This window comes from Uloborus diversus, chromosome 8 (assembly GCF_026930045.1).
Source record: "Uloborus diversus isolate 005 chromosome 8, Udiv.v.3.1, whole genome shotgun sequence".
Taxonomy (NCBI): Eukaryota; Metazoa; Arthropoda; class Arachnida; order Araneae; family Uloboridae; genus Uloborus; species Uloborus diversus.
In genome coordinates this window covers 118,559,782-118,576,685 of record NC_072738.1, presented here as the reverse complement: position 1 = coordinate 118,576,685, position 16,904 = coordinate 118,559,782, and the positions used below count along the sequence as shown (strand labels likewise).

General features: G+C 33.4%; 1 protein-coding gene across 1 annotated transcript in view; it reads left to right on the top strand.

Moving 5' to 3' along the window:
* Nucleotides 1–1,780: 1,780 nt before the first annotated feature.
* The window catches only part of LOC129228295 (aldo-keto reductase family 1 member B1-like), a 32,986-nt gene continuing 17,862 nt past the window's right edge, over nucleotides 1,781–16,904 (top strand). The window contains exons 1-2 of the mRNA XM_054862973.1: nucleotides 1,781–1,913; nucleotides 6,462–6,537. Of these exons, the coding sequence (XP_054718948.1) occupies nucleotides 6,463–6,537 (75 nt within the window). The 5' untranslated portion in view covers nucleotides 1,781–1,913; nucleotide 6,462. The remainder of the gene's footprint in view (nucleotides 1,914–6,461; nucleotides 6,538–16,904) is intronic.

Below are 16,904 nucleotides of genomic sequence, written 5' to 3'. Positions count from 1 at the left end.
GAACTCAAGTTAAATAAAGTTCCTATAAAACTACACATATTTGTCAAATTTTCAGGGTATATAATATGAAAAATCGATGCTTTTCTGAGAAATTCCCTCTTTTTGCCAAACATTTGCTCCTAAGTGCCTCCCAGGATCAGCATTCATAAAAATTGTCCCTGACAAAGTTGTAGAGCTTTAAATTTTCTACCGGAGCTCGGAAAAAGACAATCAAGAGAAGTTTTTGGGTTAGACCTGGATTTTGGGAGGGGCGGGGGCAGAGTCGGAAGGGGGCCCGAAAGTTTTTGAGCTTTGTTTTCAATTTTATGAAATTTCTCCGTAAATCAAACTTAGTTTCAAATGCTTATATTGGTTCTGGGCCCCTTAGAGCCCCAGAACCTATTGACAAAGGGCTACCTTAGGACTAGCGATTTTCGGAGCTCTCTTCTAGCCAAACATTACAGTTTTGGCCATTTGCTAAAACAATTTTAGCCATTCGGGGACCTCAAATAGCAAAGTGTGAAAACCAAATCTTGGTTCGGTGCAAAAAGTATCATATATTGCCCTCTCTAGACCACCTGGACCCCGAGTCCTTTAAAATTACCGAAGATCATCTAGAATTGCGTTTTGGAAATTTCAGTATCAAAAAATTTCCGGAAGTTTCATCTTCGACCCCCATTTCTTTACATAACATTCTAAAAACGCATTTGTGGCCCACTTTCAAACTTGCCCCGGACTAGGATTTTTCGAAATCGAAGTTCCATAAAGGCAGTTTAAGGATAGCTTTACAATCGGGATTTTAAAACTTCAATTTCGAAACATTTTCAAAGAAGGTCCCCAAAACTTGCTTTCGTTCTTAATATCACCAACATTCGCTTAAAATTGCGTTTTTGGAATTTCAATTTACGAAAATTCTACTGCAGAGTTCCCATTTCAATCCCTTCTTGTAGCGTCATCAAAAGTGGCCTACAATTGCGTTTTTAAGAGTTCCATTTCGAAAAATTTCTGGGGCAGATCCCCCGGAACCCTCCCCTCCCCCTTCCTTTTTTCATTAACAAATGTGTCTAAAATTACGTTTTTGGAACTTCAATATCGAGAGATTTTCGGAACAGTCCCTGTATCTTCCCCCAAATGGGACTCATAATCACGTGTGTAAAAGCTTACGGAATTACAGGTAAGGCTCCCGAACCTTCCATACTCCTAACATCACTGAAGAACATTTAAAATCACTATTTTGGAAATTCGGAAAACTCTGGGGCCGAGTTCTGAAACTCATCCTCTCACCTAACGTCAAACCCTTGCACTGTTGCTTCCCCTACGAAAAAATTCAAATTAAAAAAAAAAAGTGGGGAGGAGGCTGAGCTTGGTTATGCTGGGTCCATCCGAAATGAAAACATCTGCCACTACATGAAGCAATTCTTATTTAAGTTGAGAAAATGGTCTAGCGAGTTGTGTATGTAACAAACAAGTTGGGAGCAACTGAGCAACCTTTCTGGATTGCCTGTAGAGCAATGGCGTATCCCCCTGAAAAAACCGAAGACTCCCCCTCCCCACAAAATCTAGGGCCTGAAAACCCGAAAAAGAACAATCCACCCCCTCTCGTTGCTCTTTTTTTTTTTTACATCGGGTGGGGGGGGGGTTATTAGTTTGGTCGTAGCTCGTAGTCTACGAGGTGGCGCTAGTTGTATGAAAAGGAAGTGAAAAAAGAAACCATTTAAACTTTTCTTTTGATAGTGGCAACAGTCAAATCTGATATCAGATTACTTCTTAGTCTATGGATTACTTGCTTCTGCTATCTTTTTTTTTTTTTCGTACGGAACACACACGAGGTTTTGAAGTTGCTGTTGACACTGCGAAGCCGGGTAGTTGTAGAATCGCTTTAAAATCGTGTCATTCAAAGCAAATTGTGTTCGAAGTATCCGACATTTCTGCAGGTATGGTTATAATTAATGAATGCAATTATTTTCATTTCATTGAGCAATACTAAGGAATGAAGTTTTATTTAGCTTATCGATTTTTAATGACACAGAAGTTTCTATTTAAATTTACCATTGGATATACTCATTCAATGTTTGAAAATATTGGTGAGGTGAACAGGCGTCCTGACAATTCGGGTTTTACACCCCTTACCGTATTTTAATATAGTAATGTCGGAAGAAAAGGTGGGAAGGTCTTATTTACCGAGCTGTAAATTTTACTCTGTGCTCCTGCTCGCATCAGCGCTGCCTGGTTAAAAGCTAAAAAACATTCAATGTGTGATAACTGAGCCCCATACATCATATTAGAATAAAATGGTTATAAGATAAGTTAGAACAACATTGTATTGCATATGTTTTGATGTTCTAAAGAATATTTTTTCTAGGGAAAAAAAGTTGTCCTCGGAGATATTGCTATAATTTTTCCTAATTGTTGAAAGTATTTCTTGACATTTTTTAGAAGAGTGAAAACCATTTCAGAGTAGGTGATGATATGTAAAAAGAACATAATGGTGATTGATTCTATTTAAACAAAAAAAAAAAATGAATTTTTTTGCATCTTGAGTTCAAATTTAATTTTTCCCAATCACAAGCGTTTCAGGCGTGTTTGTATGTATGGGTTCGTGTGTGTGTAAGCGTTCATGAGTGTAGGCTGAGCAGATGTGTGTGTATGTAGGCGTGTGGGTGTATGTATGCATGTGTGTTGGATATGGACACAACCTGGAAACTTTGCTCACTAAAGGAGCAGCATCGGGAGCGGACGGTTAAAGGTGGTGTTGCAGAGGAAGGCAGTTGAAAAATCAAAAGACATCATCCAACAGTCAAACAATAAGCAGTTTGTGATTGTTCAAAAAAAAAAACACTAGACTTTTTAACCCTGAGATGAGAGATTGGGGGGAAAGAAAAGAAATGTACCATACTGACTTTTAAACCTTCAGAATGTTTGACATTTTGTATCAAGTGTTAATATGCTTGACTAAATTTTATGTGTATTTTCAATTTCAAGGCCAGAGGGACGTTTAAATTATCTCTATCTGTCTTCATAATTGGTTTCTAATGAAAGTTGTGGAGGTTTACTACTTAAATAGTCATACTGTGGCAGAAAAAAAATAGATTTTACTTAAAATATTAAATTGTGTTACAAAATATATTTGATTTTTTTAAAATATATTTTTGCTCCTTTTACAGTATTTTAGCTGTAAAAAATACATTTATTCATTTTATTTCAGTACAGGAGCAAAATATAAATGGGGGTGGGGAGGACATTCAGGGCCAGATTTAGGGGAGGGCAGGCGGGGATACTGCCCCGGGGGCCCCCACAGGAAAATCTTTACAAAATATCCCAACTTTCACAGGTTGAAAATATCGGATATATACATATATATATCAAAATATTCCGGTATGTATCAAAGTATCGGATATTTTCGAAAATATGATGATCTTTTCGGACCCTAATTAGGGGCCTCCACACTTCCAAATCCGGCCCTGAGGACATTTGAACAAGGATGCTCGTACCCTTAAAAGGGGTTCAAGGCGTAGACTGCCACTGAATTTTTTTGGGAGGGTTATTTTTGGAAGGTCTTCTCTTGTGACCCCTCCCCCACCCCTAAAATGACTAGCCTGATAAGAGGCAGATCTAACTACTAATATTGATATGGTTTAGTTTGGGTCATTAGGCAATACATAATTTTTCATTAATAGATTTCATAGGCGGCTGGTGCACCAAAAAACTGGGGTGTCAAAAGAAGTGTAGGGGTTAGGGGGCTTGGCCCCTAGAGCGTGTTTTTTTTTAAATAATTTAATTGGGCTATATTACTGGTTTTGCAAAAAGATCTTATCTAATCATTTCGAAAATTGTGGAATATATCATAAAAAGAGACTGATGGCCACTAGACTTTCCCCTTGCCCTCTTAAGAATTTTTCGCTTATTTTCTTTTGTGAAATTCATTTTTTAATCTATCATTATCTTTTAACTGTAAAGAGTAGAGGCGCCAAGGCCCCTTTTCTTTCAGAAGTGAGGAGGCAATTGCTCCCCCCCCCCCCCGCCCTTAGGAGGTGAATTTGATGGATTAGAGTTTAAAAAAAAGTTACTACATAATGTATACATATTTTAAAATATTTCTTCTTGTAGCTTCCCAAAAATCCCACCATTAACACATGCTTCCCTATTTCTTAAAGCAAGAATGATAGCATAGTTGTGTCCTATCTCTCAAGCGCAAAGAAGTGTTTTTCCCCCCTCCTCTCTTATCTTTCAATAAACAACCAGAACCTGTATTCAAGCTGAGAGAGAAAGTTATTAGTCACTCTGAAGGTCACATACCAGCTATTGATCTTATCTCATGTGACTTATCTCATCTTTCCATTCCTACTTTCCAAATATTCTTTGAAATCTAAGGATTCAAGAAAAGAGTTTTGTAATTGGAAATGTCCATAGGGTTCAGTGTTTGGGAAGGTAATCTCGATTTAGCTAAAAGGAGTGTGGAGTTTTGAAAAGTAGCCAAAATTCTCAAGGCATTTGAAATCCTTTTTTTCTTTTTGTGAAGAATTTTGGAAATGTGATTCGGTTTTTTTTATAAAAAAAAAAACAAACTCAAATTACTAAACAAGCCTTTTTTTTCTATGTACCAACTTTGAGTTTGTAAAACTAGCTCTCTTTTTCTATTTCAACAGAAACTACTGTTGGTGCAAAATTTCACAACTTTACTAAGTTTTCCAATGCAGTGTTTATTCAGTAATGGTATAAAAGAAATTTTGAGCAGAATATTTAAAGCCTTTAATGTATAAATAATTATCAAGTACAATGAATATCCAGTCAGAAAGAGAGAAAGAAAAATACTTTTTGCATGTGAAAAAAAAAAGAAGCAGTAATATTTATTAAACTAAGATGAGAATTTTGCCCTCTATTTTTTTTATGAATTTCATCATCACAATTCATAAAACTCATCCCATAATGCATTCAGGAAGTAATTGTTCAATAATAAATCATGCATCTACCAATCACAAAGTGAATAAAAGAAGAAAATGCCAGTTGTGATGTAAGGAAATTAAAAAAAAAAAAATAGGATATTGTTGAAAGAAATTGAATAGTTTGTATGATTTTCATAACTAGAAAATGTTAAAAAGGAAAAAGTTTCTTCACTATTTCCAGAGAAAAAATCAGAAGTTTGTTTTTTTTGGAAACTAACGTTTTAAGAACAGGAAAAGGTTTTTTTTTTTGGTACTTTTCCGTAGGCTGGTGGCAAGTGATAATTCACCAAATGATTACGCCAAGCGAATGCGTCAAACAAGGGTTGTAAGAAAATTGGCAGATTTCGGTATCTATTTGGCAAATAATCCCTTAGGTTTGGGCATAATCATTTGGCAATTTTTGTTTGCGCTCGGCTAATGGAAAAGTTCCTTATTTTTAAATCTGAAATGTGGAATTTTCGTACTCTAGTAGAAAAGATTTCATTTATGCAACCGCAATATTTTTAAGGGGATCCTTGAGCTCGGAATTAATTTTATTCAAAATTGTCCTTTTTAACTTCCTGTAGCTTTTTTGCATTCGTTATTTTAAAATCCAAAATTTTTCAATATATTTATTGTTCAATGTTAAAATTTATTTGTTTTTAATAGGAAAAAATTAAGGATATATTTGTGAACCTACTTTGATGCTTTTGTCAAAAATAAAGTAGGCTAAGATTTTAGAACCTGATTAAGGTTAAGGTTTTTCATGCTTTGGTATACCAGAAAGCAGAATACTGCTAAATTTGCGACTTATGTTGCAGAAAAGATGCCTGAACTGCCGAACAATTCTGTTCAAACGTAAGGGGGAAATCAAATAATTTTTTTAAAGAAATTCTATAGATTTCTGTAGAGTTTTGGTTTCAAATAAAAAGTGCAATTTTGCATTTTGCAGAAGCTTTGTACCATTTCTGCAGATTTCCTCAATTAGAAGTTGATCTAAAATTCCTGCAAATTATTCTTATTCAGCTTATAATTTACACAAAGTGCTGAGATCACAAAGGTATTTGATAATACTCTTAATTTATTTTATGCTATTTGTATTCATATTGCAGAACAATTTTAGTTTGTAACTTTGCATTGCAGAATATCCCAAAATATTCTGCTTTTAGGTCCTGCATGTGTGCTATGAATAATTTTATTAAGATAAAAATATAAAGTATTTGCACACACAACCCAAAACTATCTTCAGGCATGAAAATCAACAATGGATAGGCGAAATTTTTTGTATAATGGTTCCTTTTGCTTTCAATCATGTATCCACAAAAGCAAAAGGTGAACTTATTTCATTTATTTATCTGCATATTTTAGAGATAATCTATATTTAATATTAATTAGCAATTATCAGGTGATGATGCAACTACCTTCAACAAATGTTTACAAGCAGGTATGAGTCTATGGTGTTTTCCCATTTGGTCCAAAATTTTCTCGTGGTTTTGACTGACAAGCTTATATTGTCTAACTAGCTGTATAATGAGGTTTAATGAAGTATTCATTTTTTAGAATGTCAAACAAAGCTCCAACAGTGAAACTGAGTAATGGGAAAGAAATTCCAATTATTGGATTAGGAACTTGGAAAGTAAGTTACAATTTTTTACGAGCATGAACAAATATATTGTTTGTCATTTTGATAATTGTTTGTTCCTTTTTTAGTCAAGCTTCTAGAAGTTTTTCAGCCTCCAGCCCTCCCCCCTCTCAATGCCATTACACTTATTAAATTTATATTGCTATGATTCTGAACCGGGCCTCTAGTTTCAGACTAGGCTGACATGGCCTCTCATCAGCCCTGCTAGATTCAATCTTTATTTTCAGAAATATGTAGGTGTAGTTAAATGTTTGTTATACACAGTAGTTACCTTGTCTTAAGAATTATAAAGATCCTTAGAATGCTATCCATGTCGTAACACAACTGAATATAGCGAAATGCTCTCGGATGATTTTCGGCAAAAAGTCTCCAAGTCCCCCCTACGTCCCACAAAACATCCGCAAGAATATAGCACCACGTTATGACATGGGTGGTGTTCCATCAGTGTTTGTGGTTCTTAAGACTATCTATACAAAACAAACTTTCAACCACAACAAACATGATGCTGAAAATAAAGGTGGAGAGGTGCACGAACAGTTTCGAACCACTCTGTAGAGAAATATTATGATGAAATATTGCTCCAGATATTATTTTTATGTTTTTATAGTGCAGCTCTGGTTAGTTGAGCTGTTAGCTTGACTATGTTTACCTGTTTTAAGGGAGTTTAGTGAAAAACTACTAAGAAAGTTTCACAACTCAACTTAGCGCCAATTAGCCCTCCCTATTTACCGAAACAGAGGTAAACATTAAATGAAAAATTATCATATAGGCGTTGTGCTACAATATGATTAAAGTGAATACCAACGTAAATAAAGCGCAAATTGTGAAGAAAATATAGCATATAGCTATTTCAAGGCTACAATGGACCCTCTTCATCAGTGCAAAAAGCTCACCAACACCACTGAAAGTGGCGAGAGAACCGACAACCACGTAGACACCAGTATTTATACCAAAGAGGGCCAATCAACAGGAATTCAGAGCACAAGCACCATCTGGAAGAGCACGAAAATTATGTTAAATGCAAAGAACTTGCTCATTCTTCCATCGTTCAGCTTTGTTGGACTGCTGGTCATTGTTTTGATTTTTCATCTGCAAAGATTATTTGTAAATGTTCTTCGGTTTACAGGGGCCAATCCAGGATTTTTTCTCGCTACCTATTTTTGTGAAAGTATTGCATCATTCTATTTTTGTGAAAGTTTTTTTGATCATTAGCACTGTTTTTGTGAAATTTTAGAAAGAGGCATCCTCATTTTTGCAAAAGAGAAGTAGAATGAGTGAAATTTTAGTTCCAAAAGTGTAAATGTCATCTAGTATTATTTTTATCAGGTTTCAGTTTTTTTGGGGGGGGGGGGGAGCTAAAAACCTAAGAAGTACAGGCATCGCAGCGTTCCTATATTCCTATATTTTCCTATATTTCTGAAAAAGTTCCTATAATTCCTATATTTTCCTATATTTCTGAAAAAGTTCCTATAATTCCTATAATTCCTATATTTTCCTATATTTTCAGTTTCCGATTCCTTTTTTTTTTTTTTACTTTTCCCCACGACTTTTGGCTACCGCCTTTTCCGCGATCCACGTGCAGCCGCCATTTTATCTTTCCTACTGTGCAGGGCTCCCAAATGGTTCGCTTTTCCCGCCAAAGTCCGTGTTTTATGGTAAAGTCCGCTTTAGACTTTTAACATTATGGTCTGATTAGTTCGCTTTTATATTGTTTTTACTTAAATATCAGATTTTAAAAGTTTTTCATTTCGTTAAAAGTTACTGTTCTCCCAAGCCCCAAGCACGCCGCCGCAGCGCGTGTTAAACGAAGTTCGTACGCCCATGAAAAACCTTGAAAAGTTCTTGGGGGGGGGGGGGGGGAAGGTCACACACACACATTTTCTAGTGTTTGAAAACCTTGAAAAAGTATAAAAAGTTTCTTTATTGCTTGAATTTATTTATTGTTTGGATTGTGCTTGTAATTCTTTTAAAAATATTTCATTAGTGCAATTTTCTGAACATATATATTCGATATGATTTATCGCGAAAAATTGCTTTCGTGTTTGAGGTTTCAATCCTTTTGCATCTTGTTAATATTTTGATTCTTTTTACAATCCAAAGTGATTTTGACATGTGCTTACCTTAGCTTAGCTTATTTTTCGTTTAATTTCAATAATTAATGAAGGAAATATTTTGGAAACCATAACAATAACATTGAGCTTATTCGGAATTCGCAGAAAATTGCATCTTGCGTTTGAAATTTCAATCCTTTTGCATCTTGTGAACATGTTGATGTTTTTGGCAATTTGAAGTTATTTTGACGTATGTTTCTATAGATTGGCTTATTTTTCGTTTAATTTCAATAGTTAATCAAGGAAATATTTTGGAAACCATAACAATAACATTGAGCTTATTCGGACTTCGCGGAAAATTGCATCTCGCGTTTGAAATTTCAATCCTTTTGCATCTTGTGAACATTTTGATGTTTTGACAATTGGAAGTTATTTTGACATATGTTTTTATAGATTAGCTTATTTTTCGTTTAATTTCAATAATTAATGAAGGAATTATTTTGGAAGCCATGGCAACATTGAACTTACTCGGATTTCGCGGAAAAATGCTTCTCGCGTTGGAAATTTCAATCCTTTTGCATCTTGTAAATATTTTGATGTTTTCCACAATTGGAAGTTATTTTGACATATGCTACCTTAGTTTTGCTTATTTTTCGTTTAATTTCAATAATTAACGAAGGAAATATTTTAAAAAACCATAACAACATTGAGCTTATTCGGAATTCGCGGAAAATAGTTTCAATACTTTTGCACCTTGTAAACATTTTGATGTTTTTGACAATTGGAAGTTATTTTGACATATGCTACTATAGATTAGCTTATTTTTCGTTTAATTTCAATAATTAACGAAGGAATTATTTTGGAAGCCATGGCAACATTGAACTTAATCGGATTTCGCGGAAAAATGCTTCTCGCGTTGGAAATTTCAATCCTTTTGCATCTTGTAAATATTTTGATGTTTTACACAATTGGAAGTTATTTTGACATATGCTACCTTAGTTTAGCTTATTTTTCGTTTAATTTCAATAATTAACGAAGGAAATATTTTGAAAACAATAACAACATTGAGCTTATTCGGACTTCGCGGAAAATAATTTCAATCCTTTTGCATCTTGTAAACATTTAGATGTTTTTGACAATTGGAAGTTATTTTGACATATACTACTTTAGATTAGCTTATTTTTCATTTAATTTCAATAATTAACGTTGGAATTATTTTGGAAACCATGGTAACATTGAACTTACTCGGACTTCGCGGGAAAATTGCTTTTAATGTTTGAAATTTCAATCTTTTTGAATCATGTAAATATTAAAATATTTTGCCCAATCGAATGTTATTTTCCCATATTCCAACTTAGATTAGCACGTTTTAGGTTTAATTTAGTAGAAAATAAATAAATTTATTTTATGGAAGCATGCCAACATTAAACTTGGTTCGTGAAAATTTGCTTCTCTGAGCTTTCAATCGTTTTGCATCTTATAAATATTTTTATATTTCTGGCAATTAGAAGTTATTTTGACATGCTACGTCAGATTAACTCGATTAAATTTTTACTTAAATAACTAAAAAATTAATATTTTTTGTGTTGTTTAATTCAAGCTTATTTAGTTTTCCAAACATAATTTTGATTATCATTAGCTTATTTTCGGTTATTACTGTTTTTTTGTGTGGGAGGGGTATTAAATTTAAACAATTGAGCACATAACATTTTAAAGTAGCGTCTGTATATGAAACAAAGTTGAATTATGTAATTATATGAAGTTGAATTTGTACATCATTTCATTGTCATGATGCCTGCTGCTGTTATTGTCGTGTGCCAAGTAGGCTGGCAATTTGAGGTGCACTGCTTCACTTTTCCAACTGTAGAGTAATTTGGTGTGAAGTCCGACTTCTGAAGTACACACATGCCATAAGGACCCGTTTATAGGGGACAAGGACAGGAGAGAGAAAGTACGTCCATGTCCGAGCCGGGATTCGAACCCGGACCTTCCTATCGCAGTCAGACTTCTCTGACCACTAGACAAGGCAGGCGGCATGATGCCTGCTAAAGGGGGGAATTTGTCCCCCCCCCCCATAAAAGTTCAAAGCACTCATGGCCCTGCAATCATGGATTATTTTTTTTAATGTAAGCTTTATGATTCTTGAAAATATACTTTGAATATGAAAATTGCAAAACTATGCCTCATGTGATCTGCTTCTCTTTGTGATTGAAAATTTCAGACATTTTTAGCTAAACTTTCAATACAGTAGATCTGTTTGTTGTGTGATGAATTCATATCGGTGGAGAAGGGATATAAATGCTATTAAAGAAGCATTACAGTACAGAAAAACACAAAAATAATTTTAAACTATAGAAAGATGAAGCACAGCTTCATCTATCCTTCAGTGAGACTACCAGCATCCCTGGTTCAATTCAAAATGTATCATTACGCCCATTTAGTTCTATGGAGGCTGCCTTAAGTGCTGCGCTAAGTGCCTCCCCCCCCCCCCCTCCCATCCAAATGTTTGTGTAAATAATATTATTCAATGGATAAAAAGATCAGTTGTGCAGAAAGTGATAAAGGAATTGTATCATTAAAAATCAGTATTATGGTTAATTAACAAATTATTTTCAGGGATTTAGCAGCAGGCAGCTAATTTGCCTTTTGATGCTTCCTTGTGTTTAAATGAATGGTCCTCTCAAAATCCTCTTTTTAATCCTAACTGGTCCTCTTTAGTCCTCTTTTTGATTGAAATTGGTCCTCTTTTAACCTTTTCTAAAACTAAAATGTGTTGAGAGCCCTGCATTAGTTTCTAGAAAAGTGAAATTTTATCTGCACAATTGCATTCGATCCTCATTGATTTGGAAGCTTTGGTATGAACTTAAAGAAACGGTTTTGATTACTAAAATGCAGTTTCCTAACGACTTCTCATTTATTTATTTTGAAGTAATTTAAAAACCTATTTTAACTTAAATTTTCCAAAATGCATGTTTTTGTAAACAAGTGCAAGGTTCTATTTATTAATTTTTTTAATGAAAGTAGTAAAAACTAACCCCCCCTCACTTTTTGTACTTCAAAACTTTGGGACAGTGGTGGCCACCAAGTTTTTTAGATCTGGATTATTTTGCTTTAATGACCAAATATTTCTAAATCAAATATATATTTTACTGGGTGTCCTTCAAAGTCATGGGAAATCGTGGATTTCAACTATGATCGAATTTGGTACTGAAAAGTCAGGATTTTCAGGGGGGAAAAATGGTCAAAAAGTATCATATCAGAGATTTTTCTGAAAAAAAACACAGTAGACTCTATACATTTAAATTTTTACCTGAACACTTTTTTCTAGAAAAGAAAAGGAAATTCACAATAATTTCTTTTTCACAAAAATAAAGAAAATTCAAAAAAAATATTTTGCTTTTTCGCATAACGGGGACTTAAAAAATGAAACCTGGATTGACCCCTGATATTACTGTGACATGTGACTTTGATTTCAGCATAGCACATGTTTCAACAACTTATAAAACTTTAAGTTTGGCTTTTACTGCATTGTCAAGTGATAACATAAATTAGAGCAGAACTTCACGAATTGCATTCTACTGTACAGCTTGCCCATCGCAGTATCGGATCATGCAAAATCTTTCATTAAAAATTAGATTAGTGACACAACTATTTTAAGAAAGATTTGTGTTCATCTACAAAAAGTTTCGTCTATTTTTTTTTATTTTTAAAGAAGTATGCCTTAATATGTTTAGTACAAATTACAGTTTTACGCTCTTTTACTGTTTGTAAAATTGATTTTGTGTGTATTTTTAGACTTATTTATGCGTATGTATTGCACTTATGTCAGGTAGTGTAATTACATGTTTTTAATCGAATAGTAGTATTGCATTTTGAAAAAAAAAGTCATACTGGCGAGCTTTGTTATCGAAATTCCTGTATATCCTTTTTTTTTTCAAAATATTCCTATATTATTTTGAAAAATTCCTATATTGTTTGCAGAAAATTCCTATATTTTCCATCGAATTCCTATATTTTTTTTCAGAAAATTCCTATATTTTCCTATATTTTTGTTGGCAAATGTCACTTCTATCCCTGGAAGTACGAAAAATACCATCGTAGTTTCAGTTTAATGGGCTATGTACTGTGTACAATATAGGAAATGATGAGAAAAACGGTTCCTCAAAACAGATGTTGAAAGATTGTGATACTATTGCATAAATACACTTTGGTGTGAAACAGCTAAAAATGAGTTAAAATACTAAAAAAGGTTTCTATTTAAGCGATTGTTCATAATAACCAGCTGAGAATTTTATTTTATGAGTAAATTTTGTTTTAAACAGAGAAATAAATTTTATATTTTAAAATGGGAATTTTTGAAATTTTTGATGTTTTTATGAAGCTACTGATTTTATTACTTGATTTTTGTGAAAGTACCGATTTCAAAACAAGATTTTTGTGAAGATACCGAAAAACGGTAGCAAAATCAGCCTGTATTGGGCCCTGGTTTATGACCTTGATTTCTGGGAAACTTACTATATTTGGAAAAATTCTCATTCTGTTGTCAATGATTTTTCCAGAACTCTATTTTTTCATGACATTTGGAAGCAATTTCTATAACTGCTTTTACAGTTTCTTTGTTGTCTCTCACTCGTTTTGTCTCTTGGCTTCTGATTGGCTGTCTCTCCCACTTGCTCCGAGTCTGGGGTTGACATGCCGTATGCTGATGGGTTGTTTCTTGTGCCCTGAATTCCTATTGGTCGGCCCACTTTAGTATAAATACCGGTGTCCACTTGGTTGTTGTCAGTTCTCTCGCTACTTTTGGTTGTGTTGGTGAGCTTTTTGCCCTGATGAAGAGGCTCCATTGTAGCCTTGAAATAGCTATATGCTGCATTTTCTTCACAATTTGTGCTTTATTTACGTTGGTTTTTCACTTTAATCAGAGGTAAAAAATTGTCAGAGTCGCTCAACTTCTCAGAACCTCACAATAATTTGGTGTCAGTTTGTTAAATTTGACTTTAATTTTCCTTCAAAATTATCTCTCCTTTTGAAGCTTTTTGTAAATTGTTTTCTCAGTGTGACAGCTGTGCCAAATGGCGCAACAGTGCCAAAACAGAAAATTTGCTCCATCCTGCTCCAAAAGTGATATTTTCCAGCCAAATTGCACCCAACTGCTCCAATAACCCAGGGAATAACTGCCAATAGTATCATCTAGCAACAAATCAACGATTGTCTAAAGATCATGTCTGTTGACCACTTTTTCATGCTAAAAACTCAAAAGAAAAAGATTGAATGAAAAGGAAAAAGAACAGCAGAAAAATGCTTTTGTTCAGTCCCTAATTGGCAAACATTGAAAGTTCGTGTTTTGGCACGGCTTTTTCTTTTTCATTTTATTTTTGAACCGTCGATAGTTGAGGAAACCTAACCTGACAGCATCGTAATGCTGTGATTAACATTGGGGTAGCCTCTACAGTGCTGTCAGGTAAGGTTTGCCCCAACTAAATTTCTAGCATGTCTATGATTTTCATTTGCAAAATTTTGATTTGTTTATAAGACTAAAATTATTTCCAAGAACTTTTAATAAAGTCTCTAGTGCCTTGGTTAATTTTCATGATGCCTTATTTGTAGAATTAAACACTTCTTTTTTACATTCCAACATTGAGCACGTGCTTCACCAAAAATCACTTGATAATGTTCAGATTTCGATTTTTTTGCATTTGCATCCTCGAAATGTTTGAGTTACAGTGAAGCACCATTTATATGTTTTTGAAGGGACTGTACGAAAAAGCGTACAAGTGAAAAAACGTATAATAGGTATAGGTTAATGTGCATTAGACTCTGGAGGGACCAATTTTAAAAATGTATAAAAGAGAAACGTATAAACAGTGCTTCACCGTATTTTGAAATTTGGAAGTTATTTTAATCTATGCTTCTTTAAATTGATGTTTTATCGTTCATTTCAGAAATTTTATTTATTTTTGCAATTTAATTTTATCTATTATCGAGTAATTGTTTATTAATTATTTTTAGGAAAATTCTACAAAAGAACAAAATTTGTTAATGTTTTATTTGTTCTCAATAATCAATACTGTTATGTATATATTTTTTTCTGCATTTCACTTTGATATGTTTTCCTGCTCTAAAGCTTGTTCATCTCTGGGTTGTCAATATTTCGCTTAAGATTAAAACATAGAAAAAAAGAAACACATTAAAAACCTAAATTTGATGAAAACATTAGAGTGATCACATATCCTCATCTTAATTGCTTAGTAATTATGAATTTCGTCCTTAAGAGTTTTTTACATTAAAAAAAAGTAAAGTTGCTTTTTATTCTACAATAAATTGAAAATATTACCAAATCTATTGGAAGTAAATGCTCCTAGTTTTCAAATAAAATTCATTAACCTATTAATATAATCTATTAATTCTTTTAAAATATAAGCTTTTTTTTTTTTTTGCTCCAGCATGTTCCAAAACAATTTTCTTGCTCCAAAATAGTAACATAGCTACTCCTAAATGGTTTTAAGTATGTCCCATCTCAAAGGGTTTTAATGCCCTTCTCTTCATGTTTTCTCCCCTTATATAATTGTTCAAATTACGATCGTGTCCAAAAAAAAATTAAAATTTGTGTATTTTGTCAGAAATGCAGTGGAAAATAAACTTCCCACAATCCCCCTCCCTTTCCCCCATAATATACATTACATTGCTTTAAAGAGATTTCAGCCTTAAATTTGAAAAAGAGATGGTAGTCATTTTGGCATTACAGATTTTTTTTTAGATTAAATTCAACAAATATAGAAGTTATTAAACATTTGAGGCTGTTGGAAGCAAAGGGGTGTAAGTGGCAAAATTAAAAATTTGGAGATAACCAGTACAAATAGTTTGGGAAACTCCTCCTCTGTCTTGGGACAAGAGATAGTACTAGTAGCTCTGGTAAGTGCTGCGGTATAGCATGAATTTAAAAGAAAAATCAATAAAAGTCTACTAAGGACGTTATCTTTAAAAGTGTTTTACTCAAGACTTGAAAATGTCCACTTACACCCCATTGCTTCTCACTGCCTCATATGGTGTTGCGTTGTCTTGCCATTAGAGATGAAAAGTCGGGGGAAAAAACTTAAAATTTCAGGGGGAAACGGAAAAAAATTTTTTTTTTTTTTTTTTTTTTTGTTTTTTTTTTTTTTTTTTTTTTTTTTTGAAGGGGTTTATTTACATTCCAGTCCAGAAAAATTGAAAATTAGATTTTTTTTTCCAACTTTTCAGGAAGTTTTAATTGAAATTTTCAGCAAAACGTGATAAAATATGATGCTATTTCCTTCTCCCCCATCCCTTCCTTGTATGTTAAAATACTGTCTAATTTTGATAATGCAAGTTGTTTTATGATAATATATAACTTGCATATAGTTCAAAAAACATTTAATACTTTTTGCACAAAAAAGAATTTTTTTTTTTCAAAAATATCTCAATATCAATTAGGGGAACAATTAGAGGTGAGAGTACATTTATATCTATTAGGGCTCTGCGATGTAGGAATTACTAGATTGTGATGCATCGACAGCCTTACATATGTAAGCATTATTATTTTTTTTAATAGCTTTACTTATAACTGCTTGTTTAAATTTTTAATTTTACGTAATGTATTAAAGAAAAAAAAATATAAATTACGCCTGATACTATAAACAGATTCAATCGGCAAGAAATTGTCGGAAAAAAATAACATTGAAAGTGCATGATAACAGAAAGTATTACAAACATGTATTTTGAGATTACAATGAACCTATTTTTTAATGCCAAAAGATGTGAGCTCATGGAAACAGTCTCATCTGCTTGCGTTTAAAAAGAGGTTCCTCGAAGCACCAAAATATGTGTTTTGGTGAATGATTATGAGATAAAGCTTTGTTCATCAATGAATTTTACGTCAAGACTTTTAAAAAAAATACATTTCCTGAAAGTTTTGGGAAAATGGAGGTCATGGTTTGCTAATGATACGTCCACATAGAGAACTTCTCCACACTGCACTTTCTTTAGCGAAACCAATATCTTTAGAGAAGAATTTATTTTTCTTCTTCATGAAACAAACAAGCATAACTTTAATCCCAGAACTATGTTTTTGCTGACTGTGTGAACCAAATGTATAACTGTCCTGCTAACAGACCTGCCAACTCTCCCGTTTTTCACGGGAGACTCCCGTTTTTTACTCCATTCTCCCGGTTGTACGTTTGAGTATCCATTTCTCCCGTTTTTTTATTTTTTCGGGGTTTTTCTTTTTTTTTGAATTTAACTTCATTTTCTTCCTTAAAATAGTTACTCACAGCCCTAATAGATGGCGTGGCT